At 43.1% G+C, this 12,988-nt stretch overlaps 1 protein-coding gene across 4 annotated transcripts in view; it reads right to left on the reverse strand.

The window, feature by feature from the left end:
* Positions 1-5,433: 5,433 nt before the first annotated feature.
* LOC118358391 (AP-1 complex subunit beta-1) overlaps positions 5,434-12,988 on the reverse strand; it is a 47,170-nt gene continuing 39,615 nt past the window's right edge. For 3 of the 4 annotated variants that reach the window (XM_035736173.2, XM_035736174.2, XM_035736172.2), the window contains exon 22: positions 11,378-11,862. In XM_035736173.2, coding sequence (XP_035592066.1) covers positions 11,737-11,862 — 126 coding nt within the window. In that variant the 3' untranslated portion in view covers positions 11,378-11,736. Of the gene's footprint in view, positions 8,077-11,377; positions 11,863-12,988 lie in introns of those variants that run through there. The other variant, XM_035736175.2, reaches the window with a different exon arrangement.

The raw sequence follows: 12,988 nt of genomic DNA on the forward strand, positions 1-12,988 counted from the left end.
AAATTCATGCTGCAACACGTCTTTTAAAGTGCATGTGCATCAATGCTTTTATTATTCTGGAACTTTATTGGATTCGCAGAAGTCCTACCTGGTGACAGGTGTAACAGAATATTCACTTTCCTCCTTATAAATAACGCAGTTCTCGATATGGTGAGTTGTTAGCACCCCCTGTTGGTTAAGGTTCATCCACCCTTCTGGCCATCAGTGTTTCTCAAGAATGAGCTGGGCTTTCTTTTGGATCCTGAGCAGAAACAATGATATTTTTTGGGTCACAAGAACACCATCAAAGCATTAGTTACGTCAAAGTAAAAAAGAATAGGGACCACTGTTTCACATGTCATTCATTGACACAGTGTGGTGTGTGGATGACAGTCATAGAGAAGATTGCTTGTTACTGCCAAAATCATCTAGAGCCTCTATTCAATACTTTGAGCTGAAGCCCAATTGAAATGTATAGGCAATGTTCCCGCGTTAGAGGAGACTGCATTCACGTTAAACCCTACATATGTCCGCTAGATCGCATAATACCTTTACATTTCTATTACGCAATCTGTAACACTTCAGCGATACAGACTGAATGGAGCCATAGGTCTGGCACCACTCCACTGAGGGCATACCTCATACTGATGATAAAAGAACCACAATATTAGACAACCTGATAACATTGCAGTTTAGGAAACACACAAAGCAGCTATGATGTTAAGGGAGATTTTATTCCATTATTTAAAAAAAGCATTGAGTGTTTTTTTTAGGCACTGATCTGCAACAATGTGTGTTTTATAAACCTTAAACACACACACACAGTGAGGATGAAGTCATTATCAGTGATCTAGTCCTCAGTAAGCTACACACGGTGTGGAGAGATAATGAAACAGTGATCAGCGCTGACTCCAGATCAGCTCATAATTGCCACTCCAGCTGCGCTGCTCCGATAACCAGTGGTGTAGTGCTGTTTTTTAGGTGAGGGAGCGCAATTTATTTTTAAATGAACATCCTCAATCAAAAAGTTGTACCAACAGATGTAGCCTATTATTGAATAGGCGGTCATTATAGAATATGCATAAAATGCATCCTCCAGTTGAATACCCTCAAACACCAAGCTAAGCATACCTAATTTCAAAATAGGCCATCATCACTGTCAATTGTGAATGAGGTAGTTTGGAATTCGGTAGTGAGTGTTGCAACCGAGGACAGATGATTTTTACATGCTTCACACTACGGCGCTTACGTTCTGTGAGCTTGTGTGGCCTACCACTTCGAGGCTGAGCCAACGTTGCTCCTAGACAAACTAACTTGTTGAAAAGGTGGCACCCTATGACTGTGCAACGTTGAAAGTCACTGAGCTCTTCAATAAGGCCATTCCACTGCCAATGTTTGTCTATGGAGATTGCATGGCTGTGTGCTCGATTGTATACACCTGTTAGCAGTAGCAATTTTAGCATGTAAATCTCGGTGTGGCAAAATAAAATAAAAATGTAGATACATGCCAGCAAAGCCACTACAACACAATAATTGGACTATAACGGTGACCAAACTGTTAGGGCCTACATAAAGCTGTCCCAACAGCAGAGTCCCAACACCTTACCACTGCTACACCTGGCTATCAGCAGAGCCGTGTCTGGCAGCGAAACATTTAATTCAGCCTCATTTACTGCCTTTTAAACAAACATGGCTGACTTGCTTAAACAAATGTGACGATTGAGATGTACACACTATGGCATAAGGGGATGAAGAGCAGATGAGGTAATCTGTCATTTCGAACTAGGCTGGACGTAGTCAATATAACGATTTGTTCAGCACTTTTGAAATTTACAGCGACAGAACTCAGAACATGGCCATTCTTACTGGATTCTCCCTGTACACTAAGTCAGAACTGTGAGAAATAAAGGGGGCATATAAAACAAACAATGAAAGCTCTTACAATATTCAATGATGACATTTCTCTAAAATCAGGCTATAGGCTACAAGTGCACCACCAAGTCAGAACAGTTCACTAAATTATGAGGGGAAAAGGGACCAAATTATTAGGGTGAGACACGTGGGCTAGTAACAGCTTAGTACACAACATACACTTAATATTACTTTCTTAGCTACAGTATACATATCTCCCTGGGATATTGCATCATGTATGTAGCACAATACAATACATTTTTTGACACACCTTATGGATGGCCTCTTATTCGCTCGTCATCCCCTTATGCCAGAGTTTGTCAATTGTCAGTAGAAACCGCATTTGTTTAAGCAAAACAGCCATGTTTGTTTAAAAGGCAGTAAATGAGGCAGAATTAAATGTTTTGCTGCCAGACAATGGCTCTGCTAATAGTCAGGTGTAACAGTGGTAAGGTGTTGGGACAGCTTTATGTAGGCCCTAACAGTTTGTGGGCACTGTTATAGTCCAATTAATGTATGGCTTAGTGTTGTTTTGTGTAGTGGCTTTGCCGGCATGCATCTAAAAAGAAATTGGGGGAGTTTGCCCCACCAAGATTTACATGCTCAAATCGCCACTGGAAAGGAGAACAGCACCCGGTTTTTTTGTGTAGCATCTGAATGCAAAAGAGCAAATAGTTTTTTGCATCGTAGAGGACCGAAATGGTTTTAGGTTGTGACACTCAAGTGAGAGTGTGACTCATTGTGGAAAAAAGGCACCAGGAAAGAAACTTCGATGTCGCTCAGGTGTTCAATTTGACCTCTGTTGCATGTTTCCATTCTCCTGCAGGTACCCATTCTCCTGCATGCCAGCCTCCCTTTATGTTTCATTCATGACTCGAATGGCCTTATGGATGTAAAGGACTTGTTAATTGTAAGGATTGTAAAATAATGTTGTGCTTTTGGAATTGTTCCCATTCTGACTCTTTATGTTATAGACAATATGCTAGTTGAATGTAGAAGTTGTAGTCGTAAAAGCTAATAATTGTAATATGCCTTAATTGTTTCACATTTTGTAATTCCAGTTGGATTTTGATGAAAGTAGCCTTGAAATGAATATTGTATAATGTTATGGTTATGATAGATTTAAACAGGTCTTCATCTTCAGGTTTGAATGAGGAAATGTATTCCCCTATGATTATTCTTTCAATAAAGTTTGTTTTATTATTATATCACTTTTTTTTCTCTTTCCTTATATGTAATACTGAATGCTATGTGTCATTTGTTTTGGTGCAGATGTGTGTGTGATCACCGAACATCCCATAGAATGAGAAAATTCCATCGGTCACTAAAAGCTCTGTAACCAATTCACAGTAAAAAGGTACTTATATTCTGAGTTTAGATGATCAATCCTTACAAAACAAGGAAGAGTCAATATCCTCCAAGCTTTTATCTATCATTCTTTAGAAAGTTTGGTTTGGGAGAAAAGCATTGATTTTCATATAAGACACATTTTCACATGTTTTTCTTGACCGATTACAATTTGATTGATGTGTTGCTATTGTACGTCATATCAATTAAATGAGCTGTTTTTCAGCTTTTAAAATATGTATCATGTTTTCATATAAGGTTTAACACCAGCAAATTATTCTAATTTATGCACAGAGGTCATGATTCAGTAAAAAAAAAAAGTACAATTCCCACCAGGCAGGAAAGGGTTATTAATGACAGTTATGACAGGGTTATTTGTCATTATGAAGCATTTAACATTGAACTTAACCCCTGCACGAATCATGGATATTGGAGGTCTGGGAAAATGCACTGTAAGTGTAACTATGCCTACATAACATTTAGCTTTGAAAACAGTTATCATGGGGAGACAAATCCACAATAATGTAGGCCTAAGGCATTGCAAAATCGATTGCTTTTAACCGACCGTTAAAACCTACTGTCATTCATGTAGAGCCAGCCTACTTGTTGGATAGCTTGGATGCGTATTGGTGTCTTGCTGTAGGGTAGTTGTCTACTGATATTGTCAAGTATCATCATCTGATCCATGAAAGCAAACAAAAATTACAAAGCTAAATAAATGGTCTACTTCTTCTGGCCTAGGATGGCACGGAGAACACCAGTGCCTGTGCGCACCTGAAAAACAACGCAATGAGCGCTCTAAACAAATTATTGACTAAAGCAAACAATGATAAAATCAACGAATAAATCAAATTAATTTGGAAAAGGATATTTAAAAAAAAAATCAAGGACAAATTGCAAACAAATGGCAAAAATGAGCACGTACAAAGGAAAGTCTATACGTACAGGAGCTCAGCTGAGGCCGAAATTCAGCACTGCTGAGTGGACAGCACCGCCACATAGAAATAAATGGTTTAAACCACGATGTCAAACTCATTCCAAGGAGGGCTGAGTGTCTGCAGGTTGTCATTCCTACCTTGTACTTGATTGATGAATTAAAGTCACTAACTAGTAAGGAAATCTCCTCACCTAGTTGTCTAGGTCTTAATTGAAAGGACAAACCAAAAACCAGCAGACAGTAGGCCGTCCATGGAATGAATTTAACACCCCTATTTTAAACCATGACAGAGGTGGGGGCGTTTATTTAATTTTGATGCTTTAATTTTCATATTTACCACTACATTTCAAACAAATAGAGAATGGTTCAATTAGCATTATTTAGAAACCCTCCTAAAGTTAGCTCTCCTAAATGCAACAAAAAGCTAACGTCTCATTCAGGGGAGCCAAGCCCCACCCCATCCCCGTAATTCACACCTTGATCCACAGGCTGTTCCATGTACTGTAGTAGCATATACTGTGTATGGTGCTGAGGAATATTAATTTAAGTTCTTCCAAACAAGATTTGGGTTCCAGTCAACAAACCAACCACAAAATTGAGCAGTTTAGCTTATCCACCCACCCCAGTCACTCTTGGCAGCTGCTAGATTGAGTGGGTACTGCTCAGAGAATGTAAAGCTTCTATCTACTATCACTTCAAAACCTCACCATCTTCTTGCTCCCAGTCTGTCATAGGGATAAATAAAGCACTGAGCTCCAGATAAACCTTGGGTTTCACTCTGGACTCATGGAGAAAGAAGGGGTGAGGACAGAGAGAGGAGCAGGGATGAAGGGAGAGGAGAGCAGATGTGTGAAGGGATTAGGGTAGAGGAGAACAGTGATGAGGGGAGAGGGGGAAGGGAACATCAAATTAGTATGCAAAGCTGTTTTTTTAAGGCTGCCCAACAATACTGTAAAAGAAATGACAGCTCACTCAACAGAGTGTGCCCTATACCTTCCGAAGGTCATTGTAAAGATAACTGTAGATATGCCTATAATATACAACAGGAACCCATTTGTTAATATGGAATCTGTATGTACATATTACACAAAAGGAAAAAAGAAAAAATGATTTAAAACAACTTCTGATCATCTTCCCTACTTCAGAGACTTCTAAAGCAGACATGTTCTCCCTGTCCATCAAGCAGTGTCTGCATGTGGCCAAGTGTGGAAGAAGAGTTACTCAGATTGTAAATTCTACTAGTACAATACCAACCAGTGTTGCGATTGGCTTAGTCCTTTATTACTTCATATATATATAATATCTCAGTGTACAAAACATTAGCAACACCTTCCTAACATTGAGTTGCACCCTCCTTTGACCTCAGAACAGCCTCAATGCGTTGGGGCATGGACTCTACAAGGTGTCGAAAGCGTTCCACAGGGATGCTGGCCCATGTTGACTCTAACGCTTCCCACAAGTTGACTGGATGTCCTTTGGGTGGTGGACCATTCTTGATAAACACGGGAAACTGTTGAGCATGAAAAACCCAACAGCGTTGCAGTTCTTGACAAACTCAAACCAGTGCACCTGGCACCTACTACCATACCACGTTCAAAGGCATTTAAACCTTTTGTCTTGCCCATTCACCCTCTTAGTTGCACACATACACAATCCATGTCTCAAGGCTTAAAAATCCTTCTTTAACCCCTCAATGTACACTGATTGAAGTGGATTTAACAGGTGACATCAATGAATCATAGCTTTCACCTGGATTCCCTTGATCAGTCTCATGGCAAGAGCAGGTGTTCCTAATGTTTTGTACACTCAGTGTATATCTTATGGAATCCTTATTGGAACTAAACGTGGTATACCACTCCTAATTGATGATTCAAGTCAATTCAGAAAATGCACTTGTGGCATTTGTGAATATATCAGATTTTTAATAGTTTTGTTTCAAATGATGTACACACAAACGGTCAGTCAAAAAACATTAGATTTCTCCTTCACCAGCTATTTTACAACTTCTCATCACATACACACTAGTCAGTTTTCGCCACACACAGACCAAGTAAATCCACTCATCTCCAAGTAGTGAAAGTGCTCACTGTGGAGCTGTTCCAGAGGGTTCTGATTCAATGACTCAAAAGTTTAAATATCCAATTCATTTTCCAAAGAGACTAGGTAAAACAGAATGGTGAAGTTGAGTTGGTCAGATTTTCTTTATACAAAAGACTTCATGATGTGTGCTACCTCTACAGTTAGTTTCCTATAGAGATACAGTATAGAACATACAGGTGGTTTGAAGCCTCTATGACAGGTGGTAGAGGTACTTGACCAACTAAGAGGGGAGGAGAATGCAACAACCTGGCAGGGAGCCCAAGCAGCCCTGATTAACAGAGCGCACACAGCAGAAACAACATCCAAACATCTGTGGCCCTCGCCCGCCTGCATGCCCAGAGTTAAAACTTCAATTACACTGCAAACAAACCTGGGAATACATAATGGAATTACTTCAAAGAAGGGGCAAGAATTAGGAAAAGAAAGGTATTGTATGTAGTAGTGAGGCGTATATTGCTGAGTTTACACAGGCAGCCCAATTCTGATCTATTTGGCAATCATTGGTCTTTTGACGAATCAGATCAGATCTTTCGCCAATAATTGGGCAAAATATCAGAATTGGGCTGCCTGTGTAAATGTAGCCTTAGATGTTGCTCCAACCCTCTAATAACAAATAGCACACAGGCACCCCAACACACAAATACATGCACACACACACACACACTCATGGGAGAGAGAGAGACAAGAGACAGCAGAGATTGAGTACAACAACAATAAACAAGCCCAATGGGCACATCAAGAGCAAACAACAAACTAAACACATATGTGACATGGTGTGTTCCAAAACATTTAGTGTCTCTTACTAGCTGGGACATCACATCCCTTTAAAATAAAAAGGAGGAAAGTGTTTGTGAGAGAGAAGAAGTGAAGACATTGAGAGAGGTGGGGAGGGGGGGGCTGAGGGGTGAGTGAAGTGAGAACAGGAACACAGCAGGTGCTTCACAGCCCCAAGATATGGGGAAACAATGTGTCTGTACTGCCACATTTTAATGTGAAGCACCAAAACGTATGCTGACAGTAGAGCTTTAACTGCTGATTACACACACTAAATATAGGTACTAATTTGCAGAGACGCGAGGTGAGATAATCGTGAAAAGAGAAGACATCAGGGGTGGGGGGGTATGGAGAAACAGTCACAAGGAACAAGAGTCCATCGCATCACAGTCTCCTCCAGCAGCACTAGCTGAAAATCCCTACCAGGTGTGTCCCAGATTAGAGGCTCATGGGTTGAGGGTGAACTGAATCAGATCAGCACGGGCTGGACTGGAGTTAAGCCATCATGCAAGGAAGATCTGACAGGGTAGTGAGCTCTCATTGAAGACCGACTAGACTTGGTGGGTTATGGGAAACACAACCCCAACCATGTTCAAGGTGAAGAAGACAAAGACCATTCCAACTATTGACGTGTGACAGGATTGGTCTATAGAAAGCTTTGGGACCATGGGGGCTAGAGACTTCAGATTTAAATCAGATAAGGACTTGTAGAGTGGAGGGTTAGTGCTTGACAGAAAGAACAGATAGAAACCAGAGTCCCCAGGGAGGCACACAGACAGACAGCAAAGTTGGAGATTCTACAAGGAAAGGGTCTTTCAGAAGCCTGTATGTCAGGAGGAGAAGCAGGAGGAGAGGGTCTGGAGGGTTGGGGGTCCAGGAGGTCCCTCCAGTCAGGGCCAGTCTCCAGTCTCCATGCCTCAGGTTGCGCACCCTACTTCAGCCCTGTCAGGGGTTCAGTTCTTCAGCACTGCCTCGTAGCACTGGAACACACACTGGGACACCTCTGGTGCTCTGCACTTCAGAGAGATCTGAGGAGAGAGAAGAGAGAGTTAGTTACTACATGGTCTGGCTGGGCAAGGAGATAGTAGTCCTTCTGTTAGCAGGTGTTAGGTGTTGAGAGCACCTGGTCAATAAGAACACTAGTTCAGATGTTCAGCCAAAGCAAAACCGTTTCAAAAGCCAGCGTGACATGCTGGAGAACAAACGTCAGGTAGAAGCTATTGTTTTAGAAAGACATGGACAAGCTAGCTAAGCAGTCAACAATGTACAGTACATTTCTATTTAATAACTCAAATCAACAAAACAGCTCAGTGTCATTTCTTCATAAACAACAAATATAATCTCTCATGTGGAGCAGATGCTGCCCTCGTCTTTATCTCAGGAGTCAAGTGCTATGAGAGATGAACTATAGTTCAGTGATCTTAAACAGAATCACACTTTTCCTGGTCATCATTTGTTCAAACATCCTTAAGAGAGAGCGAGAGAGAGCCTTTTCAGGGATGAGGAAGCTGTATGGACGGGATGAAGGCTAATTCGCCGGGCCACTTTTTCATACCTTCAAGAAAAGCTCCTTTCGATATGATAGTCTAGTCAGTTAGTGCAATGCAACTGTAATGGCAGGACTTTAAGCACCGTCTGTTTAATAAGCATGGTAATTATTTCAGCAGCTTCACTGACTCATGACTGAAGAGAAGAGTGAATAGCTCCCAACCTCCTCTATTCCCACCATTTCAGCAGAGGCATTTTGTTTCATTTTATTTGCAGGGGAGAATTTATTAGCATTATAAATGCTGCCTTTTATTCAATCTTATCAGCTTGGAGCAGAAAAAAAATAAAAATGTCTCATTCCTTCTCTCCTTGTGAAGTTGAGAGAGTGTTGCTGCAGGAACTAATAGTGCTCTTAGCTAGCTGCAGGAACTAATAGAGCTCTTAGCTAGCTGCAGGAACTAATAGAGCTCTTAGCTAGCTGCAGGAACTAATAGAGCTCTTAGCTAGCTGCAGGAACTAATAGAGCTCTTAGAGGCAGTTTCCTTTTCATTCTCATGCAGGAAAAGCTCAAAATTCTGTGTGTAGCCGTGCGTTTGCAGCAGTACTACTGCAGCCGTGCGTTTGCAGCAGTACTACTGCAGCCGTGCGTTTGCAGCAGTACTACTGCAGCCGTGCGTTTGCAGCAGTACTACTGCAGCCGTGCGTTTGCAGCAGTACTACTGCAGCCGTGCGTTTGCAGCAGTACTACTGCAGCCGTGCGTTTGCAGCAGTACTACTGCAGCCGTGCGTTTGCAGCAGTACTACTGCAGCCGTGCGTTTGCAGCAGTACTACTGCAGCCGTGCGTTTGCAGCAGTACTACTGCAGCCGTGCGTTTGCAGCAGTACTACTGCAGCCGTGCGTTGCAGCAGTACTACTGCAGCCGTGCGTTTGCAGCAGTACTACTGCAGCCGTGCGTTTGCAGCAGTACTACTGCAGCCGTGCGTTGCAGCAGTACTACTGCAGCCGTGCGTTGCAGCAGTACTACTGCAGCCGTGCGTTTGCAGCAGTACTACTGCAGCCGTGCGTTGCAGCAGTACTACTGCAGCCGTGCGTTGCAGCAGTACTACTGCAGCCGTGCGTTGCAGGCAGTACTACTGCAGCCGTGCGTTTGCAGCAGTACTACTGCAGCCGTGCGTTTGCAGCAGTACTACTGCAGCCGTGCGTTTGCAGCAGTACTACTGCAGCCGTGCGTTTGCAGCAGTACTACTGCAGCCGTGCGTTTGCAGCAGTACTACTGCAGCCGTGCGTTTGCAGCAGTACTACTGCAGCCGTGCGTTTGCAGCAGTACTACTGCAGCCGTGCGTTTGCAGCAGTACTACTGTAGCCGTGCGTTTGCAGCAGTACTACTGTAGCCGTGCGTTTGCAACAGTACTACTGCAGCCGTGTGTTTGCAGTAGTACTACTGCAGCCGTGTGTTTGCAGTAGTACTACTGCAGCCGTGTGTTTGCAGTAGTACTACTGCAGCCGTGTGTTTGAGGTGCCAGGGTGATTGTGTGGTGATTGACAGTTCCGGCTGGCTCGTGCTTAGCAGTTCTAATAGCAATTGTCATTAACTGGCCAGAAGCATTTGAAGTCCCATTAGACAGAGGTTCACACCAGGTCCCTCTCTGACCCATGGGACAGGAGATCACACTGCTGTACCATGGTGACAGAGTGTCCCCCAGCACTGCATTGGTACATTCCACAGTGCTGCGCTAGACGAGTGGGAACACTACACAACTCCTCCCTCCAGGGCTGCCGCTGCTCTGTGTACTGCTGGCTCTTTATTAATGCATAATGGTGCTAGCATGATTAGTCAGAAACACACAACCTAGGCCAAGTTGGAGAAAACGGGGCCTAGCTGGCTGTCATAAGGATCAGCTTATTAAACCAGGTTGTAGAAAAGCACTGATCAACTAGGTTTACATGGTGTGTGGGCATTTTGCTTAAGGCTTTGTAAAATGCTGCTGAATAATCTGCCTGTGAGTCAATATGAGGGTGGCGTGTGAAGGAGAGAGTGAGAGAATAAAGGACAGAGGAGAAAAATAACTAGCTGTAGAGAACAGTGACTGGTAGAAACAGTGCAGGTGGGTGGTGGTAGTGTTTTAGGAGAATGGAAGAAGATGTAGGAAGATGTAAAGATGCTGTGATTTCTGCACCATATAAGGATACCCGAGATTGAACGATGAGTGGGGGAAGAAGGAGGGCTGAAAGTTGAGTAAATAAAAGTTGTGTATGGTGGCACGGTCATGGCGCTGGCTGTACCAGAGCACCATTCTCCCACAAACCCCTGCAATTAGCCACTCTTGGGGAGGGGGGAGTGAACCAGCCCTTGCCATTGGTCATGCTGTTGCCATGGGGACGAGAGGTGAGGGCCCGGTGCTCCACTTTAAAAGACAGAGCTAAGAAGCAGAGCATCATGGGATAACAGGGACCAAATATGTGGGGTGATGGAGGAGCACTGGGGTTAGCAACGTTATGTTAGAGTAGACCCAGTTAGTATAGGTTTGGTTGTTTAGCAACCAAACCGACGTGTGCTCAACTATGAGGCAAAACAGACAGGGTTGGCTTAGATTGTTGACATGTAAACTACATTAGTTAGTCTCCAACGTTTATTGAAAACAAATACATTTGCACAATGAGCACTTCTCTCAAATACATTATTACAGTTGTTGGTTACCTAGCGAATTTTTGCCATATTAGCATAGACATGACATCAGTCAAGACACCACAAAATGGTATCAAGAACAAGACACAATAATATGGCGCTTGTAACGCCAGGGTGGACCACCCATACGTAGAATGTATGCACACATGACTGTAAGTCGCTTTGGATAAAAGCGTCTGCTAAGTGGCATATATTATTATTATTAACAAGACACAACTAGCTGAAACGAGCCACTTACGACTCCCCACATGGCAGCTTCTTGGCATTATTGTTAGCTATGTGGCCATCCAGAATCACAACAGACTTTTGCCCCACTGAATCACGCGCATCGCTTGTGACGTTGTCAGCTAGCCAATATATAGAGTTAGGAGGGCATCATTTCTTAACTGATGTCAGCTTTACTGCCTTCCTACAGGGAGCTGTGGAATCTTCCCACAGGCTGAGTACGATCCACAGTGTTCTTTTCTCATGCTAAAAATAACTGCTCAACACAAGCATGTGTCAGGTTGACTTTCACGTGTTGTACTGAGAGAGCATCAGATCCATGCAGCAGCAGCACAGAGATGTGAGAGTGCATGCTGCACATGGGAAAAGTGTTAGCATCTTCAGTGAAGATCCAGATCTTCTGATGGTAGTCATCTGTAGGGAGGAAGAGAGCCTTAAGGGGTAGTAGGAATAGGAGAAAGCAACAGAAAGAGGGCATATCCTGACAGGTGTTCAGGCTGAGAGATATATATGAAAAGAAGAAAATTAAACTCAAAATCATAGACAAATTAAGAACAGCACAAGTGGAGACAAAAACACATCAACTACAAAAATGACGACAGACATACTAACAGAACAAGACAAACAGTCAAGGGCTGATCAAACACCTCAGTTGAGTCATTTCACAGACTGAAAACTCATTCATCTCCTGAACGAAAATACCAATAGACCAACAAATACAGAGGCTTCAACCACTGACAGATGAGTCAAGCTGAATGCACAATGAACTGTGGAGGAATTATATTTAAAATGCTACATTTGAGCGGGATGGATAAAACAGATTGACTGACCGAAATGGACTCATCTGGGATGGGGAAACAAGACAGTAAATGCCTGTATAATGAATAAAAACATGATCCTAAAGCACATTGACAAACGAGATGGGCTGAGGAGTCACGTCAAGGTCAGTGTTCTGAAATACTCATGCACAATGTCCTGGGCTACTGCTAATAACCAAGTAAGCAGACAACAGTACAATGACACACAATGCGTCACAAATGAAACAATACACACAGACACGCCCCCTCGGGTGAAATACTCTTAGCCAGCAGGGTTGGTGGTGATGATGACTAAAACTCACCCATACACACTCCAGATCATCCCCATCTCTATTCATCCCTACACTCCAGATCATCCCCATCTCTATTCATCCCTACACTCCAGATCATCCCCATCTCTATTCATCCCTACACTCCAGATCGTGCCCATCTCTATTCACCCTCACTCCAGATCATGCCCATCTCTATTCATCCCTACACTCCAGATCATGCCCATCTCTATTCATCCCTACACTCCAGATCATGCCCATCTCTATTCATCCCTACACTCCAGATCATGCCCATCTCTATTCACCCTCACTCCAGATCATGCCCATCTCTATTCATCCCTACACTCCAGATCATGCCCATCTCTATTCACCCTCACTCCATCCCTACACTCCAGATCATGCCCATCTCTATTCATCCCTACAATCCAGATCATGCCCATCTCTATTCACCCT

This window comes from Oncorhynchus keta, chromosome 25, assembly GCF_023373465.1.
Source record: "Oncorhynchus keta strain PuntledgeMale-10-30-2019 chromosome 25, Oket_V2, whole genome shotgun sequence".
NCBI classification, from domain to species: Eukaryota; Metazoa; Chordata; class Actinopteri; order Salmoniformes; family Salmonidae; genus Oncorhynchus; species Oncorhynchus keta.